This window comes from Podarcis raffonei, chromosome 4 (assembly GCF_027172205.1).
Source record: "Podarcis raffonei isolate rPodRaf1 chromosome 4, rPodRaf1.pri, whole genome shotgun sequence".
NCBI lineage: Eukaryota > Metazoa > Chordata > Lepidosauria > Squamata > Lacertidae > Podarcis > Podarcis raffonei.
This window is the reverse complement of record NC_070605.1, coordinates 67213832-67233765: the sequence shown is the minus strand read 5'-3', so window position 1 is coordinate 67233765 and position 19934 is coordinate 67213832. Positions and strand designations below refer to the sequence as shown.

The window sequence follows — 19934 nt, the reverse complement described above, 5'->3', positions numbered from 1 at the left end:
CTTCTGTAATGCAACCCACATATGTAATAGCAATAAATAATGATTGCTTAATAATTATTTCCTTGCAGTTATTCAAAGTAGCTTTAGAATGACAGAAGAAAACCAATGAGGAAAAATACTCTGCATTCACATTATAAAACAAACCCTGTCTTTATCCACTATTTCACACAATTTCTTACTTACCTCAATTACACATATCTGTGGTTCTTTCTTATCAGCATCCACAGGAACCTTTGCCTGATTCATTACCCATTCTTGAACAGCATCAGTAATATGTGGGACAACTGCAAGGCAAACCAAATGGTAATGCTAGAAAAGGTGAAAAATGCATGACAAGATGCAACTCTGTTCAAAGTAAAAATCAGATGCAATTCAATTAAATTAGAATAAAAAGATAGCATTTAAAGCTATAGCAAATTCCTTTCATATATGAATCTGAAAAGGTCCCTCAAAAACTCCAAAGTAAAAAAGAATAAATGAAGTGAAAATAAAGTACAAATGCAACGGATGATATCTAGGAGTAGCATCCCACTTGTGCGACAGACTACTTCTTGCACAAACATGATTTCCTCTTTAGGAGGGAGGAAACAATATGCTTAGAGGGTTGGGGGACTGTCTGATGCAACCTGGGGGAAAGGTAACAGGGTGATTCAGGAGGGAGAAAAGGAATGAGAAGTCCCACAGTATCAGCTAGTGAAATGTTGGAACTCACCCAATTTGGGCTGGTTTTATACTATTAGAAACACTGGTAAAGTGGGTTTGAACACTTCTGCATAAGATTTTTAAAACATGCCTCTGTAAATACTGTACATACATCGTCGTCATTTGCTTTCAACATTTTGAACAGTTCTATTGCTACTTGGCATCCAGGAAAGGTTATGCATTTAAATAAGAAAACAGTATCGCAGAGACAAATATGGTGACAGTGGGATGCCAGCCCTGCAAAGATTATTTCATCAGTCAAATACATTAGGTGTGTGTTTTGAACACTAAGCTAATAAATAAAGAATGTGTTTTTTTTAACTTTTGGCAATTATACCACACTTTGGTTATGAGACACTAAACTAATCCATATGAAGATGACTGAAGACTTTGGATTTGGAAGTCCTATGATCAAACCTCTGCTCAAAGATCACTGGGTGGCCTTGGCCAAATCACAATCTCTCCGTCTAGTCTAACACCCAGGGGTTGTTGTCAACAAGATAAATTGGGATGACGACAGACGGAGGAAGGGAGGGCAGAATATCAATATGATAAAGCACCTTGAACTGTTTTCCCCATGTAATCTCCATGCCTTTCTTTATTGATGACATGCTGATAGATCTTTCCAGTGGTGATGTTGTTATCCTTGTAAAGGTTAATATCCAAGAATCGTTCATAGTTTCCCAAGTCGAGGTCAACTTCTCCACCATCGTTTAGCACAAAAACTTCACCTAAAGAAACAAAGCATGCTTTTACATATTTTGGTGAAACATACATATTTATTCTTCAATCTCACAATGTTATGCACAAAGATATATTTCAAGTACATCCGTTCTATTTGTCCAAATTAAAGAATATTCCTTTTATATTTGACTGTGAACCAGGAGCTTTTACTAGTTTCAGTACTCAGAGAAGTAAAGGTCTGCTCTAAGTACATTAAAAAAAGAATTAAAAAATCAAAGTCAATAGAAAAGTAACAAGAAGCACAAAAACATAAAATAAGACAGAAGGCCAAGTTACTTTTAAGAGACACAGTGCATATTTCAAAAGTATTGATGTTGAATGGAGGTAATTTCTTAGTAGCAGAACGGCAATGTATAATGGTTAAAAGTAAGCTAAAAACAAAACTAATTTCCACTAGCAGATGCATTGTAAACAACTTGGAGAAATCTTAATACCATTTCGGGGTGGAGGGGGGAAAGATTCCACCTATTTTAGTAAAATTATGAAAAAAAATCATTTGGTAACAATATCCAAATCCATGAAATTACATGAACGTTCATTAAATATTAGAATGAGGCTGAAAAGGGATTTCCATTTTCCCACACTGTTTTTCTGTTCTGGGCCTATCATATATCCTTAATGCCCTGACACATTTTCTTCTTGTATGCTTGGGTCAAGGAGAAATTAACTAACACAAAAAGAATGATTAGCTCAGCAGAAAGGCCACTTTGCATCATCTCTTACAAAATAAAAATAATTAGTTAAGTCATAAAATATATTCCATGATCTGCATTACCATGGTCAGCTACCTCTACCAGAAATCATATGTCACAGATGTCAGTGCCAAAGGCTACTGTTAAAAATTCACCTACTACATTAGGTCTAATATAAAATGCATTACATTTTACAGCCAGCTCTTTTGAGTGATTCTATGCTGTTGAGATTCTTAACAATAAATCTCAAATTAATTACCCTGTAATGTATGAGAATAAAAATCCTACAAATTAGTTGTTCCGTCTTAGTAGCTATGTCCTTGTAACCTCTCTCTGCAAGTTATTTCCTTTTCTTATAACTACAAGATTATATTAGCTCACAAGTCCCAGTTATTCTAGTAAACCTGGTTAGAACCACATAGAAAACAGAGGCCCAAATTAGACATGATTGTGATAGATCTGTCTTCAAATATGGACTGGCCTCAATAGTGGAAAACACTAGATTTATAATGCAAAAGGAACACATGGGTGGGGGATATTGAACTTTCCCCATCAGCTACTCCCAAAGTTCATCAAACCCTGCGAGACCTTTCCTCCAAACAGGCTCAAATAGTAAAAGTGATCCTGGCTGAAAGAAAAAGTCATTGGGGGCGAGTGAGGCCAAGGTTCAGAATCACCCAACCGCATTACCTTTCTGGTGCTTTAAATCTAACTCCTGTTTATATTGTTACATAGGTGGCATGCCAACCCCCAAACTCTGCTGAGTGGTAGCAAGATTACAGGGGGGTCCAGGCGGTCACCACGGGTTTGTGTTTCTGTTGAGAATCAAGATGTGGCAGAATATGATTTATTCACATATTTATACCTGAATTTGGATGGAGGGAGTTCAGATCTTACAGCATGGTCATCTCAAGAGGGGATTGTTCCCCACAGCACTGCAACAATAGACTCCAAAGCATCTCTCCCAGCCTGCGTTCAGCCAGTCTACCAAGATAGATCTGCCTTTGCTCTCTTTCTTCCCAGCACACCTCTTGCCCAAATAACTCCTCCTCATCCATCTGCTATTCCAAACCTAGTTTTTTACAGGAACATTTTTCCTTTGAGTACAACCTGCCCCCTCCCTGTCATCTAAGCAACTCCTGTCTGCCCAGGCCCAAGGATTCCTCTTGGATGTGGGTCATCAACACCTTTTGTCATGTTAACCTCTCTAGCCCAGGCGAGGCCCTTGCTTGGAAAGGAAGCTTAGCCTGTATTTTTCCACTGGCCTGAATTCTTCCATTCAGTAGTACAAATATTAACTAGATTCTGACATTCATTCATTAATTGGGTTTAGGGGGGGTCTCTCCTCTCCCCCCAAATTTATGACAATATATAACTGGTTTGCATCAACATCAAAAGTTATGCAGGCTTAGGCTGGATCAGAGGTTACTAGTGATAAAGCAAGAGCAATGCCTCCCCCTTCCCCTAATTCTCATATGTCATGAATCAAGAAACTCTGAGGAGACCAAATCCAATTCAGAAATCTCTATAGACAGTTCAGATGTTTCAGGAAAAACCCAGTACATGAGGACAGAAGATGGGTGTAGAAGATGTAGGAGGACTGGCAGGAGAAGAACTAGATCCTAACAAATGTGAACCAATCCTACACAAGATTAACACATGTTAAAGTAGATATTACACTGGGCAGCTGACTGAGAGAAATGCAAGATGAGTGTGTTTACTGAGACATAAGTCCTACCAAGTTCAATGAGACTTGTAGTTAAATGTGCATTGGATTGCAGTTTTAGGAGCCTCATTGAACTCAGCATGACTTCTGTTTCTACAGTCATGCATAAATACAATACTGAAGTCTCTATATATCGGACATTTCACAGCTTCATATTCCAAAAAAGAAAAAGAGATCAATTTCTCAATAAAAAGGAATGCAACCAAATTTACAGGGGAAAGAGGTTTGTGTCACTCGTACCATGTTCATACGGCGAGAAGGTTCCAGCATCTATGTTAATGTAAGGATCTATTTTGATTGCAGTAACTCGTAGACCGCATGATTTCAAGATGGTGCCTATGCTGCTTGCAATAATTCCTTTACCAATGCCTGAGATGACACCACCAGTTACCAGGATGTACTTCATGGGATAATTATGGATACACTGTGGTACTTGAGCTTGAAATCTAAAAATGAAGAGTTAAACGTGAACTTATGAAATACTATGAATTTCCCCATAAAAAGAAGAAAAGCTGGAGCTATTTTCAATATGGAAAAGTATTTTTCACACTTTTCATGGAACTCCCTGTGAAATTTATGTTGTTCTAAAATTCTTCATTGACACCAGAAGACAGCAATATAAATAGGTTAAAGGAAGGACAGAGAAATGCCTAAAGACATCACCAGCAACAAGGCAGAGTATCCAAGAAGGAACTGTGATGTTCAGAGTATTTCTAATGACAGAAATCATATCGACAATCAACAAATTTAGGTGCTAAGTTAATGACAGCTATGTAGCCAAAACTGGGCTAATGAGAAACAAGAGAGAGGGTGCCTCAAAGCTTACAATAGTAGAAAAAAATCTTTTTAACAATAAACGTTAAAGTGGTGGGGGGAAACATAACAGTTCAATGAGGACTACGTATGGTGAGGGGCCACAGGTTGCTAAACTTGATTGGGAGCAACAGAATGGAGAATTCTGAAAGAAGGTATGGCTGGCTCCCTAAAACCCTAAACAAGGGAACTCCAAAGGGTCTACTCCCAGTACAGTACTCTTGTTCTTGTACATGATGCATTGCGGAAGGCAAAATACTGAGCTAAATGGACAGTGGTGGAGCATATGCTTTGCTTGCAGAAGGTCTCAGGTCTAATCCCTGGCATCTCTGGGAAAAACACTTATCTGGCATCCTAGGGAACAGCTGCCAATGCCAGGGATGAGGCCCTCCATATGGGTCCTTCAACAGTTTTCATTATCCACCCTTGCAACGAATTAATTATTAACAAATAAATACTTGTTTTGTGGCACAGCACTGCACTTTTATTAAACGCGCCGAAGCTGAACAACCATGTATAACAGTGCAGCGGTTGTACTGTTGGGACACCGCAACGGCTGGCCCAGTCACAATCTCCCAGGTCAACCTACCTCGCAGGGTTGTTTGGAGGGCGAACCGCGGAACAATAAAAACAATCAATAAATAATCTCGCTCTGGAAGGGACTCTATTATAAAGTGTGGCGTATTAAAAGAATCCCTCTTCCCGGGAATTTGAGTGCGGGCGGTAGGTAGCTGAGGAACGGAACCCGAATCCTGCACCTGTTCTCGCCGTCGCGGAGAGGAGGGATCCAAGCAAGGAGGAGGCCCGAAGCTTTGCTTTGCCTGCTCTAGGAACCAACCCCCGAGGAGCCAGCCGCCATGGCCGCGGGACGGGGTGCCTACTGCGACCCAGCGGGAGAGGGACTTGGCCGGCATTTCTCCTCCTGCCGCCGCCGCGGGGCCCCTCGGGTGACACGGGGGCCTCCCGTAGTCGCTCAGGAGAGCCAGCGCGCTCGCCCTGGCGGGGAGGCCCGAGAGGCCGCTTACCTGCGCCTGGCGCGGTCCGAGAAGCGGCGTCGGCGTCGCAGCCAAGTTCCCCGGCCGTCGCAGCCCCCTCCCCGCCGGCTGGTTGCAAGGAGACGGCCGCTTTCGCAGGAGCGCTATCCCAAGCGGCCGCTAGAGGGGGGGGGCTCAAAACTCTCAAGCCCAGGCGCCGTTGTTTTTTTCCTAATAATGACACTCGCTTACTATCATGCATGCAAGCCGCCAGATTTGCCCACAGGGCAGATTTGGGCACCGTTCGCATGCAGAGTGATGAGAAAATCACTTTTGTGGGTGACTGAGGTGATAGGTAGTAGGCAGCAAGGAAGGAGGGCTGGCTTCGCACCATAACCAGGTCCCCAAGACCGTCTTCAGCTGCTCCTGCAACTTATGGAGTACCAGTGCCACAGGCTGCCTGCCATCTGTGTCCGAGTTTTTTAGCCCACAAAATCAATACGTAGGGCCAGCTCAATATATTTTGGCACATGAGGCGAATGACAAAATGGTGCCCCCTCCTCGCCAGGGAAGAAGCAGGAGTGGAAGAAAAGTGTATTAAGGCCCATTTTTTACAAAAGAGGCTGAATGATTTGCAAAGACCTAGGAGTCCATAGCAGATGTCTGCTTTATAATATTGTCCCTTGGCCTACACTAAAGGCAAATATATGATTTTTGAATATTCAGCCACTCAGTTATTATCTTGAGACAGATGTGGGAACCTGTAGCCATTCAGATACTGTTGGACTCCATCAGCATCAGTCAGCATTGGCCAATGGGAAATATGGGAGTTGGAGTCCAGCAACGCGGACAGCTAAAGTTCCCCTCAGCCACCCACCTAATAGCCCTGGGGGCAGTTAATATGCTTGGTACCAAGCTATAGGGTCGCAACACAATCCTGCATGTTTTATATGGCCAAGAACAAGTTTACTAGGAGCTACTCCTTAGACTATGCACATAGAGATTGCAGCTTTACTAGCATGCATTTGATTCTTTTAAATCTACGGGACTGAAGAGATGGCTGTATCATGTGCTAGTTTATCCTGAAATCTCTTTGACAAGCTCTGGGACCTAATTATTCATTTGTGCTTTTCATTATTTGCTCTATTATAATCACTCCTTTTTTTGGCACAAAACTCTAGTGTGACAGCCTTGACTAGTCCCTTTAGCATTAGTGCTCCTTAACAGTGTTCAGGATGGGAACTGAAGTTCAATTAGCTGTATTTATTAATCCACGATTAATGTAGGATTACTAGTAATCACTGCTGAAAACCTTCAGAAGGGAATCTGCTACAATAAAAAAAGCAAAAGAGTTGTAATAGCTGCAAGTCTAATAAGGCAGCAGACCAATGCACACCTGTGAACAAGTCCCATTGAACTAACTGGGGCATCCTGAGCAGACAAGCATAGCGTTGCACCATTACGTACTGTATTTATGATGCATACTTTTGTGGGCTACAGTTCCCTTCCTGAAAGCTTATGCCATCATAATGTTACAGCGCAATCCTCTGCATGTTTGTTTGAAAGTTAATTCCCCTGTGCTGTGCCCACGTTATGCGCGGGCTAGCCTCATTCTTTCAGGTGCTGCAGGCTGGTTCTTCGTAGGCTCGCCTAAACATATTTTATTTAAGGCTGGGGGGTAGAGAACTTCCACTACAACATTACTAAATGCAAGGTATAAATATATCACGTCTCAAAAATTTCTTTTTGAAGAAACAATCTTAACATTGTCGAAGGAAGGAGCTCTTTCGAACAAACGCACACGAGCGGGATCGACAATATAACTATACCCAGCCAAAGCCATTTGGAGGAGTGGAGAGGAAGCCTAGAGCGTCGGTGCCCGCCGTGACGCGTCGGGGTGACGTAAGTGGAAGTAGCCGAGCACCCTTTTCCGGAAACAAACAACGTTGCCTTGCTCTCAGGAAGGGGCTCCGTTCCCGTGAAGTCGTTGGAAACGGTTGAAGGGGTGCGGGGCTTTGGCGCTGCATTAGTAGGCGACCTGCTGGAAGGGGGCGGCGTTTCGCCACTTAGCTAGGATGCTGCGCGGCCTGAGCGGCTGGTTCGGCATGAGCCGGGAAGGCGAGGAAGAGAAGCCGCCTCTCCTCGAAGGGGAAGCCGGAGCTGCTGCTGCTGCTGGCGAGGAGGGGGAAGAGGGGACTGGAGGGGACGCGGCAGTGCGGAACCCGGAGCAGGTGGAGCTGCAGAGGGACTCGGACCCGCTTCTGAACCAGGCGAAGGGGCTGGGCAGTGAGTGTCTCCCTTGCTCCCCTTTAACGCCCTTTCCCCAAAGGCCTTCCTCGCGTCCCTTCAAGCCTGCCCAGCTCATATAACTAACCCCCACAGCCGCCCTATTCATATAGCAAGCCACCTGCTCAGGTACCCTCTTCGCAGTTGCTAGGAGTTAAGCCCCCTGGACGTGCACTTGCGCAGCGTGGAGCTTCGCAGGAGTGTGCTCGCTAGGGATTACTGCCAACCTAAGTGCGGCTTTCAAAGCAGCAGCCTGTAGCCTGTTTTACTCCGCGGAAGTTGCGTCGGCTTCCGTTAGTTTGGATTGTGGGTTGCAGCTAAGTAGTCCTATGCGTGAGTACTCGGGGAGTAAGCTTCACCCACTTCTGCGGGCCTTATTTCTGAGCAAACTTCCTTTTGAAATTATTGCTTCTCCTTCAGTGAGCACCCCAACATCTCTTAAAGAGTTGCGTCTTTTAAGCACGAGAAAAACGCAAATTGCTCACCTCTTTCAGGGACACTAGAAAAGGTTCAAGAAATGCCATGCTGTGGATATTTCTTTAAAACAGATATGTTCCATTACAGTTCCATACATCTTAAAACATAAGTGACATTAACAAAAACAGTGGGGTGTCAGCTTTGTGCCTAGTGTTTTCTGTGGTTTGGTGGGGTATGACTCTTCTTAAAAATAGGAACACTTCGAAATTATGGTCTCTGGATGTGTTATCAAAGGGAAATAACAGTACTGTATCTTTATGCAAGCCCTGTTGGTCCTTTCCAATTTGCAAAAATGATACTGCTTGAGTTATTAAAAGTAGTATGTGACTTCTCTGAACATAACTAGATTTCTCTATCAACATTTTGAGCTTTACTAAATTGTCATTATTTGCTTTGAATTTAATAGAAACTACCACAATTGACTTTAAATTACAACTGAGGAATGGATAGTAAGCAGTAAAGCACTAATTCCGGAGTAGTTAGATTTTTCTTAATGTAACAACAAATCCAGCTAAAATAAGGCATTAGGTCATCAGTGATACAAATAAATGTTAGCTTTTTATGTCTGCAAAACAGATTGTCTTCATAATGGATTCCTTTTCTATTGCTGTGTACTTTAGAACAGCTTCAAATGCAGCATCTTGGAAAAGGTACTGTTACCTTAAATTTTTACATAATACACATTGCTCTTTCCCACTGTACAAGATGCGCAGTCCAGAATTCCTCACATCTGCCACACACACAAATAGGTCGAGGGAAATTAATGTGGCCTGTGCATCAATATCATGTGTTTTTCTAGGACAGGGTGGCCCAACTTTTCATATCAAGTGGGCCGCAGGAGTGCTTTGGCACAGAACCCACAGGCCACACACTACCTTATCCCGTGGGGGGAGAGGCAAAAATCTGACACCCCCAAGTCCTTGTGCTGCATTCCCAAAGCTGGGTGAGGCCAGAGGTGGATTTAGGGCAGCATGGCCGGTTCAGCCGCCATTGGCACTGCAGGGTATTGCAACTATGATGTAGTGAACTGAGCAAAATCAAAAAGACTGAGGGTGCCAAATTTTGGGCTCGCATAGGGCACTGCTGAAATTTGAAAAACCAAAGTTCACCCCTGTCAAGGTAGCAGGCTTTGGGAAGGAGAGGAGAGGGCTCTAGGACCCTGTCAGAGCCCTCACACTACCTTACCAAAGCCCATCCCTCACCTGGCTTTGGTAATGCAGCACAAGGCAAAGTGGGTATGGGGGTGTGAATTGTTGCTGAGGGCTACAAAAAATGCCTCAAGATCTGCACATTAGACCACACTGTTCTAGGAATTGGAAGAACTGAATGACTGACTCTGTAAGGCTCTAGTAGGTGATTGTGCAGCGTATCTTAAAGACTTTGTAATAAAGAAAAAATTAATTGTCTTATTTCCAAAAGGTTATCTCTTCAGTTTTGCCACTACTGCCACAAAAAAGATATCTGAGTCAGTTGCTGAAACAGCCCAAACTATAAAGAAGTCTGTAGAAGAAGGAAAAATAGAAAATATAATTGACAAGGTAACTTTTCTGTTGTAAATAATTTGTTAATAAATTTAGTATCTGCTCTTGCATGTTCTACTTATATTTAAGGCTACTGACATTACGGGTTTAGTGCCAATAAAGTGTTTTGATCAAGCACTGTACTCAAGGAAGAAAAACTGAAATGTAGGCCAGATCAGCAGCTAATAAAAACTTCATTGAACTAATTTAGGAATATTTTAAACACAAGAATTAATCAGTACCACTCGTTTAAATTTTTATACTTAATAATGCAGTGATATAATTCAGGCAAACCAAGCACACACAGGAAATATCCTGGAACAATTGTAAGCAGTTTACAAGAAATATATCAGCTATCAGTTTGTGTTGCAAAAAATATTATGTGTTAGGCCACTATTTGATATTTATACTGCCTTTTCACAGTTGTTTGTGTTTATCAAAGGTAGTATGTGGGACTGAAAGCAATTAGAAACTTGTTGACACTATAATGTACAGTCTGCAGGACCAAAGCTTGAAACACCAGTCTAGAATAAGAACCTTTGATGTGTTGTGGTTTTAAAACTACACACAGCGGTAGCAGTTAAGGTTCTCCATGATGTTTTATTAGAAATAAGTGTAGTCATTTCTAGTGAATATGACATGACAGACCCGGATCTGACTATGATTGACTTGTTAAACCAAAATGTCAGTGAACCTTTTCCCAATGACACAGCTCCTTTTTAGCACAAACAATCAAACCAGAAGGCCTCTTAATTACCGTAACTATAGCTTCTGATTTCATCCAAACTAGGAAGCTTTGGTTACCAGATTCCAAGAAACTCAGGATATTAAACTAGGTTTAAAATTAAACATATTAAGATATGTTTTAATATCCTGACCTGACCTATTCAAAATGTGGTAGCCATTGCTTCTTGCGTGGATGAAATGGGAAACTGGTAGGTTTCCTCACACCAGGAAGGAACTGCGTAGATGAGCAAAAGCTGTCCTAGCTTATTAAACAGAGATATATGGCTTGAGTATTATATTTGAAAGCTACTGTCGACATTATGCAAGTTTCTTTGTGTAAAAAGTTTTAAGAGATATAAAGATTAACAAAAGAGATCTGATAATGTTTCTCTTCTATGCAGTCAGTTAAACCTGCCCTCAAACTATTATTTGTTTCTGAAACCTGTTACACATGAGCCTGCATACTGACTGCTGTAGGTGTCCCTATGCTAGCTCAGAAGATTGGAAGAAGAACTGCATTGGGTCTTCTAGCAGTTTTTGTCGAATACAATAGAAAATTCCCAGTTGGTTCAATCACAGCTTGCACACACACTCTGCACATTTTTAAAGGCTTTTTTAAAAAAATGTTTATGGGATACTATTGGTTATTCCTCTCCTCTCATACCTATATCATAACAAATAATTATGCTGGTAGAAGAAAAGGGGCAGTGTCTGACAGGTTAAGAGAGGAAGGTATGTGGAGGTATCCCACTACTCAGCCTGAAGTTCTTTAGGTTGACTCCAGACCCACCTTTCATGAATGGAAGAGCTCCTTTCATGAAAGCAAGATCAAGATCCAGTGGAGGTTCCTGCTGAAGAAAGATGGGTAGAGACTCTTTTGCCAATTCCCTCTACAGCCCTCTGTGCCATCTTCCATGCTGTACCAGGACATACTCCTGTCCTATGGAATAGATTTTCAGGTGGCAGCAGGGCAAATATATGAAAATAGCCTCCCCAACCTTCCTCCAGAAGAGGGCTGCATGGATGGAGTTGCATCTGTGCATAGTCGGGATCTAAACCTTTGTATTGAAGGCTGTTACATTCAAGACACTATACAATGTGCAAGTATTTGGATGTACTATTGAAATCTGATATATACATGTTACAGATAGGAATTTGGTTGACTTTGGGCAATACAAATAGATTCCAGTTTTACATGTAAATAAGTTGTTGGCAACAGTGAGAACCCAAGTAGTCTGGCAAATTTATTGCTGTTCTATATATAACTTTGTTTTTTCTTATAGACAATTATAGGAGATTTTCAGAAGGAGCAGAAAAAATTTGTTCAACAGCAGCAAACAAAGAAATCAGGTAATGCGTAATCTTAACCAGGGCTGGGAAGACAGGGCAATGGAATCCCTGCTGCATCTGCAGCCCTGCTAGCCAGGGTGTAAAGGTTTTGGGTTTTGTTGCAGGACAGCACAGCAGAGCACAGGTATTTAGATTGGGTCCCTCTTTTGGAAATGAACCAGCTTTGGATCTAGTGGGTCCATCACAGGTCCTGTCCTACCACTGCAGCGTCCTGTTTTGGAGCCTTAACAGTGATTTCTTTCTGCCAGTGGGAACACTGGCAGTAGTAGCATGCATTCCCCTATGCTTTCAGATAGCACAGCAGAGATCTCTGTGGCAGCAGACCCATGCACATACACTGCCAGAGGGACACCTGGAGCATCCTAATTCCCTCAGCTAAAAATGAAATTTAGTTGGGAACACTTTTCATGCAGATCTTGGCAAGAGGCCTTTTTCAATCAAAAATGCCTGTAGTTCACATGTCTTCTACTACTGAATGCAATATACATATGCTCCCCTTTCCTTACAGAAGCAGCTGTGCCTCCTTGGGTAGACAGCAATGAAGAAGAAACAATTCAGCAACAAATACTGGCATTATCAGCAGTAAGTAGTGTTGTGTTGTTTCTGTTTAAGGTTCTTCCTCCTCCTCCTTTTTGCCTACCTAAAACAGGACTTTACATTTTGAGGCATCGATGTGTTGAATAATAAAACTGTTGATGGGATTTAGTAAGATCTTGTTAATTGATGATATAAAGACTTCTTTTATTGAAAAAGGTTTCCCCATGTATCTGGCAGAGCTGCTTGTGCTATAAGTTACTTTTCAAAGTGATTGATTGACAAGTGCTCTTTGGAAACAGAAGCATAACCTTTTCACCATTGACAGATATATTATTTTTTTTTTGCAAAGGACCGAAGAAACTTCCTGCGTGACCCACCAGCTGGGGTTCAATTTAATTTTGACTTTGATCAGATGTATCCAGTGGCATTGGTAATGCTCCAAGAAGATGAACTTCTGAACAGAATGAGATTTGATCTTGTTCCAAAGCAGTGAGTGATCTGCCTATATTTTCATAAGCTGTTGAACAATTTTTTAAGTCTGACAAAAAATAATAGCTTTGTGTAACTTGCAATATTTACTAATATTGTGTTTCCATTTGTACATGAAAATGTGACAATAAATAGTTCATGGTATTCGATTCTGAAATTTAAGTCACAGTCTAAACCTGAACATTAAATTATTTCTCAGTGGGGTTTTTGTTTGTTTGTTTTTTGTTTTTTTTTTGGAAACCTGACTTGCCAAATACTGTTATGCCTACCTCTGAGGAATTTTATTTTATCTTTGTCAGAGCTAGTAATAGTTTAGTGTAAGCTCATAGCACAATCTTATGCATAACTACTCAAAAGCCAGTTCCATTTAGTCCAATGGGAATTATTCCTGGCCAAATACCAATCCAGCAGAGGCTTCCAGTGGAAAAGTAGGAAGAGTGATTTTTGTCAATTTCCCCTTTTTCCATGCCATCTCTCATACTGTTCTGGAAGGTCCTACGGCTCTTCCGAGCTGCTTTGCGGGGAAGAAACCGAAGCAGATCTCCTGCTCCACTCATCCCTCCACTATGCATATAGTAAACTCCCACCTTGCATGCATGTTTCATGTTATATTTATATAGCGTAGTTATCAAAACCATATATTTTGTTGTCTCCAGTGTAAAAGAAGATGTGTTTTGGAGGAATTACTTTTACCGTGTCTCCCTGATTAAGCAGTCTGCACAGCTCACAGCACTGGCTGCACAACAGCAAGCCGTGAGGAAAGAGCAGAATGGCAGCCACGAGGACAGACAGCTAGCAGGTAGAGATTTGTTTCACTATGTTGGGTGGCGACTCCTTTCTCACCTGGCTGACAAATGCACATTCCAGACTTTCTCCCTCCGTCAATTTTTAAACATTTCTTATGGTGGAAGTTTCATAAATTATTAGCCTTCAACCATTTGAGAACAAGCAAAATAGTTCCGTTATAGTTCCACAGATATTCTTATCGAGGAAGAGAAATCTAAGATACATATTTCCACAATATAGCACAAGTTCAGGACTATAGTTCAATTTCTTCACAATATTCAGTTATATTACTTTCTCTGTTAAGAATTAAAAATACTTTCATGTAGAGAGTTTTGCTCTTCATGAAAGCTTGTGCTGCTGCCTTTTGGTGGGGATGAAGCCCTAGCCTTTCACCTCAGGAGCTGAACATGGGGGTGCGGATTATCATTGTTCCTTCCTTGGCTCTAAGGCTAGGGGGAAGATAGAGTGGTTTGGCCATTGCACTGAAACACAAGGAGTGCCTTGAAAGCACAAGGTCAAACTACCAAGACTCTAAATTTGGAGCCTCAGGTGGAAGCAGAGTATTATCTCTAATCTCACATTATAGCACACTATAAGGCCAGGGACAAGGAGATGGGTAGCTCCTGGCAACGACAAAATCCATTTCAGCTATCAAGGCCAGTCAAGAATTGTGGAATCAGACATGTGAATAAGCCATGCATATGCATATGAGCTGCAGCAAGCACAGAATTTGTATACACACACACACTTTCTCTTCCACAAAAAAGAAAGCAAAGACATTACAAACTGACCAAAAACCTTCAAACTACATTTTCTTCAACCATAGTTAACAAACCAGAAAATCAAACTTGAGAACATGGCTTGTACAAACCACAATTTTACCTATTCATAAAGGGAAGCTGCAGCTTGTTACAAATCAGAACCAGAAGCTTTAAATATCCTTAGTGTGAAGAGAGAAAGAGGAAGGGGAGGAAGTGTGTGAGTGTATTGTACTTGGCTTGTTATGTTTGAGTCACTGTTCACTCAGCCACAACTTAAGCTTTAAATGCTCTGCTAAATTCTATCCTTTCTGTCTTTTTTCCTAGAAACTGTACGACCAAAGACACCACCCGTAGCGATCAAATCTCAGCTAAAGCCTCAAGAGGTAACATTATTCTCCAGTTAAGATTAATATGTGCATTTACAGCATAACCATTTTTTATACTTTAAGTTTTTTAGGTGCATGTTAGTTTGGCCAACTCCAAAATTGCTTCACAAAAAGCCCTTAAACAAATGCACTGGAGGAATCAAGAATTTGGCTGAAGCAAGGTTTAAAATGGTGGCTGTTTGAGGACCTTCAGAATCCTGCGCAAAGGAGGTCATCCTTTTAATCAAGTGATTGCCTATGATTGGCAAGTTCTAGCTGAGCAGCTAAAGTGCAATTTTCCCTCCCCCAACCCTGTATCACAGCACTTCCTCTCTTTGGGAAACTTTGCACTTTACTATGGTTGATTCAAGTATTTTATTTATACCATTAATGCCAGATGTGGAATGGGATAGTGGAAAGGAATAGTGCAAAGGCATAGCTCTGTGCTGAACTTTCCAGCTGGAAAACAAAAGTAGCTGTTTTTGTAATGTTAGCCAGCACCAGGTATGAGGAACCTTTGACCCTCCAGATGTTGCAGGACCTTCAAGCACACTGCCCAGGCTTGCATCCTGGGGAGGTCACTTCAGTGCTGCTAATGGTTTGACTTCATTCCCAGAGTCACACTCCATTGTCTCTTGAGACAGATGGATGCCAACAACCGCTCCCACTGTCCCTGACAATGTCTGCTGGGACTGATGGAGTTGTAGCTTAGCAACATGTGGAGGGCCAGAGATTCTCCACATCTGACTTAAGCTTTCTGCTGCATTGCATATCTCCTAAGAAATACAGAAGGAAAATGAGGGCATAATGACTTTGTCTATCCCTTCTACCTGCCATGGTGATTCTCATGAAGATAAGCTATTTTACAAATTCCTATTAGGCCTTTGTTCTGTGTAGAGATTCTGTGCATGTGACCTCATTGTTTTCCCTTTCACTATAGGGAAACGGTGCATAACATTAAGGAGAAATGCCCACAATATTAGGATATATATATATATATATATATATATATATATATACACACACACATACACACACACACACACACACACATATATATATATATATATATATATACACACACACACACTTTTAAATTCCTTCACCATCTCCTGTAAATAAGGATTTCCTTCCTTTCTCATCTCCAATTTAAGGAGGAAGAAGAAATTTCAACTAGCCCAGGTGTATCAGAATTTGTGAGTGACGCTTTTGATGCATGCAGCTTGAATCGGGAAGATTTGAGGAAAGAGATTGAACAACTTGTACTTGACAAGAGCAAGGAAACAACTATAGTAGAAGGTAAAAAAAAAACTTTTTGCAAATTCTTCTCCCTCTCTTTATGGGTATATTTGTAAATATATTCCATATTTGAATCAAAAATAGCTTTAGAAATATCCCCTTACCCAATGAGGATATGCTATCTGAAATAGTAAGATTTATGCCTTTATTTGCTTATTTGATTTATTTATTTATTTAGTAAGTTTCTATACCACCCTTTATCCAAAGCTCACAGGGTGGTTTATAATAAGCAAAGCTAGAAATGCGTCCTGTTCTTAACACTGCTCATCTTCCCTGCATTCTGAAGTCTTGAAGGATCTTACCATAATTGTTAACAGCAGTATCCTTTATTTCCTGGATTGTGGCTGAAGCAGTATGTGCAGGAAACTGGTTTTGCAGATTTAGAGTACTTGGATGTCTAGGTTTATAGGAAGTGCATATCCCAAGGAAGAGAACAGTGTTGAAAAGGAAATCTGGATGTCACTAATTTGGGATCAGCTTTTTTATACAACTTACTTCCAAGTAAGGGTTTTATTTCTGTATGTGCTCAGCTCTGGCCCTTCCAGAGTATTCTTTCAATTGGCATGCCTTGCATGTGATTAGATAATCTGGGACACCAGCAATTCCCAAATGCATAACATTTGGAAGATATTTTAGTCAAAAATATAGCAGTAATTTCTTGATGTACAGGTTTGTTTTCTACACGTTCATGCTTAAGAAAGCTTGGAAATGTGAATGCCAAAGAGAACAGAGTGTAAACTGACAAAGTAGAGAAGTATTTAAACAATTGTGATTTCCCCTTACTTGCTGTTTGAACTGGTACACAACACTTTGTTGTGTGGGTAGACTAGTCCTTACTAGCAAAATTAGTACTAAATTAGTGCAACATTTATTCAGTCCTGTGACCTGTATATGTTTTGTTTTTAGAAGAAACTGCAGACTGGGAAAAGGAATTACAACAAGAACTTCAGGAATATGAAGTAGTTGCAGAGTCAGAAAAACGAGATGATAACTGGGACAAAGAAATAGAGGAAATGCTACAAGGAGAAAATTAACCACTTTGCATAAATGTTTTTTGGAAACTGATGTGAACCCATTTTTATACTTGCTTCAGAGACTTTTCTAAGGCATAAAATTGCTCTTTGTGAAAGAAAGAAAGAAAGAAAGAAAGAAAGAAAGAAAGAAAGAAAGAACGGACTCCAGGTGATATGTAATCGGGTGTAAAAACAGTTCTTTGAAAGTACTGTTAATCATCCAGTGACATGTGAGGCAAGTTTTAAAAGTTAATGAAACAACAAAAGTTGCTGGAAAATGTTAACTGGATAATCGGAAGTGAATTTTAAAAATAATTTGTGAGCTGCTTTCTGTACTGGGGTAAAAATTGAAAACTTCCAACCATATTCCTACAAGTAATAGGAAGTCATGTTAATATTTTGATCCCTTTGGCTCATTTATAAATATAAGTTCATAATACATCTAGGTATTAGTCCCTTAATACCATATGTTCTCTTAGAAAGTGTTATCAGGCTTTGTCTATAGCTTTTTTTATCTTAGCAGAACCTTGGCACCTGGACATCAAAAGCGGTGAAGGTTTAGAGTGATGATACAGTGTGGCTAATCAAAAATTCAGTGATTCAATTATCCTCACTTTAGTCACTAGACAGATAAAACAATGACCGCTCAAGATATACATAAATGGCACATCAACTGGCTCAGGGTTCACTTACTTTATTGGGATTTTTTCACTCCAAGAATAATAGAGCGTTTTAGAAGAAAAACGGTTCAGTTCTTCTGTTTAGGATAAAAGTATCTCTTCATTTAATTGCTAAAATGTATAATATACTTTAGAGTGAAGCATAGGTTAAAAAGTAGAACCAAAGTGTAGCAAGAAATTCAGGCTTGGCCTGTGGGTGTGGTTGAGTAGTGCTATACTCATAAGTGTTAAATGTTTATTAAGGTGTGGGAGGAACACTGTAGTGTGAATAATCAGAAGTCAAAATATGACTGCCATCCTAGACTGACAAGACAAACACTACAGCTGGATAAAGGGTCAGAACTGAATGGAAGGTAATATGTTATATTTCGCAGTGTTGCAGGAGACTACGCATCTAACTTTGGGTCAGTAATTTACTTCTATTGCCTTTGTTTAAAATGTAAAGTACTAGGAACTTGATTTTTTGAGCAAACTGCTGGAGAATAAACTGGTTACTAGTAACTGAAATGATGGTTGCTAAAGCATAATGTTAACTTTGCTTGATGTCCAGATGTAAAGAATTCACGAGACATCTTTTCTTACTAATTCCCAAATAAAGATTTCACAGAATCATAAATAAGCTGTTGTTTTCCTACAGGAAATAGCTTGGTTCTCTGTAATACATGAGCAAGTTATTTGGCTTTGTGTAAAGTATGCACTTCTGAAGATCATTATGCTAATATATGTTTTTTGGAAACTGATACACTACTACTATACTAGAAGGCTAATACAAAATAGAAACATATAAAATGAAGTAGATATTGTGCATTAGAAGAGAATTTATCTGAGGTGGTAATCGGTGTTGTCAATTTTAAAAATAGACACCCTATTTTTTTTGAAAATGTAACAAATGTTAAAAGTCCAAAAATATTTATTAAGAGATGTTTCTATGCAGATTGAGTTTTCTGTTACACACTGCCAGATTAGATTAATTACGTTTTTCCTTTAAAGGGCACACTGGTTGCAAAACTAGGCTTGGGATGGGGGTGGGGGCTTTTCCTTTAGCAGGTATAGCCAAGCTGAGTCTTAACTTGTCTTGTAGGATGTCTTATAGGTTGTATTATTCTTCTCCCTTACTGAAACAACTACTAGGGGTGTGATTTACACACAGGAATACATACAAGGATTTGACGTCCCTGTATGCCTGCTTTCAATAAACCTTGTTTATTTTAGATGTATAAACAGTATCCTGGACTGAAGTTAGTGTTCACTTACTACACTGTGCTTAAATTAGATGGGCACTAGGGGTGTATCCAAAATTACTCTTACCTGGAGTAGATCCACTGAAAATAATGGACACGACTCCCTTGGGTCCATTAATTTCCGGGATCTATTCTAACTTAGTTGCATACTGTTCTAAAAGTGTGGAAGTGAAACCGTGATCTTAAAAATAAGCCTCCAGGCCTCCTCTTTGCTGCTGCTGCTCCTTTAATGCGAAGTACATTTCTTCCTGGATAAAGCAGGGCTAATGAGGCTGTTTCGCGGTACTGTGTTCACACTGAATTGTCCCACCCCTTGAGAGACCAGGGTTTCACCCGCCAGCATTCCACGTTTAGCAGCTTCAGGAAACGTCGGAATGCCTGTCCAGGATTACAAAAACAACTCCTGAAAATGAAGTGGACTCACCCCAGCCTGGAGTGGGGCGCTTTGCTGAGAAAGCGCCTCAGGAGTGGAAGGCATCCCGCAGCGGACATGTGCGCACCCCGCCGCTACCAACGAGAGAAGGAAGCGCGCTTTGGACTACAACTCCCGCGAAGCAATGCGGGCGGAGGGAAAGCGAGAGGGCATGCTGGGAGCTGTAGTCCGAAGATTCTCTCACGGCCGCTTCTCGAGCGAGTTCTTGGCTCGCTCCCTCACTCGCCTCTTTACCCGGGCCCAAGCTGTGGGCGTTTCTTCTGCGTCACATGACACGGGAAAGGGTGGTTGGTGATTGGCTGAGGGGAGGCGCTTCCGGC

General features: G+C 40.9%; 2 protein-coding genes across 7 annotated transcripts in view; one reads left to right on the top strand and one right to left on the bottom strand.

Moving 5' to 3' along the window:
- CTPS2 (CTP synthase 2) overlaps positions 1–19723 on the bottom strand; it is a 67172-nt gene extending 47449 nt beyond the window's left edge. Inside the window, exons 1-4 of one of the 5 annotated variants that reach the window (XM_053387143.1) lie at positions 19606–19723; positions 4105–4310; positions 1263–1433; positions 184–284 (exon numbers count right to left, since the gene is read on the bottom strand). In XM_053387143.1, coding sequence (XP_053243118.1) covers positions 184–284; positions 1263–1433; positions 4105–4310; positions 19606–19673 — 546 coding nt within the window. In that variant the 5' untranslated portion in view covers positions 19674–19723. Of the gene's footprint in view, positions 1–183; positions 285–1262; positions 1434–4104; positions 4311–5266; positions 5390–5435; positions 5559–5702; positions 5826–19605 lie in introns of those variants that run through there. The other 4 variants (XM_053387147.1, XM_053387144.1, XM_053387145.1 and 1 more) reach the window with 4 other exon arrangements.
- On the top strand, positions 7575–18447 carry SYAP1 (synapse associated protein 1). 2 transcript variants are annotated; one of them, XM_053387153.1, is made up of 10 exons: positions 7575–7937; positions 9035–9064; positions 9834–9952; positions 11944–12010; positions 12519–12592; positions 12897–13036; positions 13693–13835; positions 14908–14966; positions 16103–16247; positions 17154–18447. In XM_053387153.1, exons 1-10 carry the CDS (start codon positions 7727–7729, stop codon positions 17279–17281), a joined length of 1116 nt encoding a protein of 371 aa, XP_053243128.1. In that variant the 5' UTR covers positions 7575–7726; the 3' UTR covers positions 17282–18447. The 2 variants fall into 2 exon arrangements, with proteins under 2 accessions (XP_053243128.1, XP_053243129.1); XM_053387154.1 differs by lacking the exon at positions 9035–9064 and having other exon boundaries at positions 7576–7937.
- Positions 19724–19934: the final 211 nt, after the last annotated feature.

What these genes read in the sequence shown, in the direction of transcription:
- SYAP1 (XM_053387153.1), top strand. Translation starts at nt 7,727, where the DNA reads ATGCTGCGCGGCCTGAGCGGCTGGTTCGGCATGAGCCGGGAAGGCGAG. An exon ending in CCAGGCGAAGGGGCTGGGCA is followed by an intron (nt 7,938 to 9,034) that starts GTGAGTGTCTCC and finishes TGTGTACTTTAG; the next exon opens with AACAGCTTCAAATGCAGCAT. An exon ending in AAATACTGGCATTATCAGCA is followed by an intron (nt 12,593 to 12,896) that starts GTAAGTAGTGTT and finishes TTTTTTGCAAAG; the next exon opens with GACCGAAGAAACTTCCTGCG.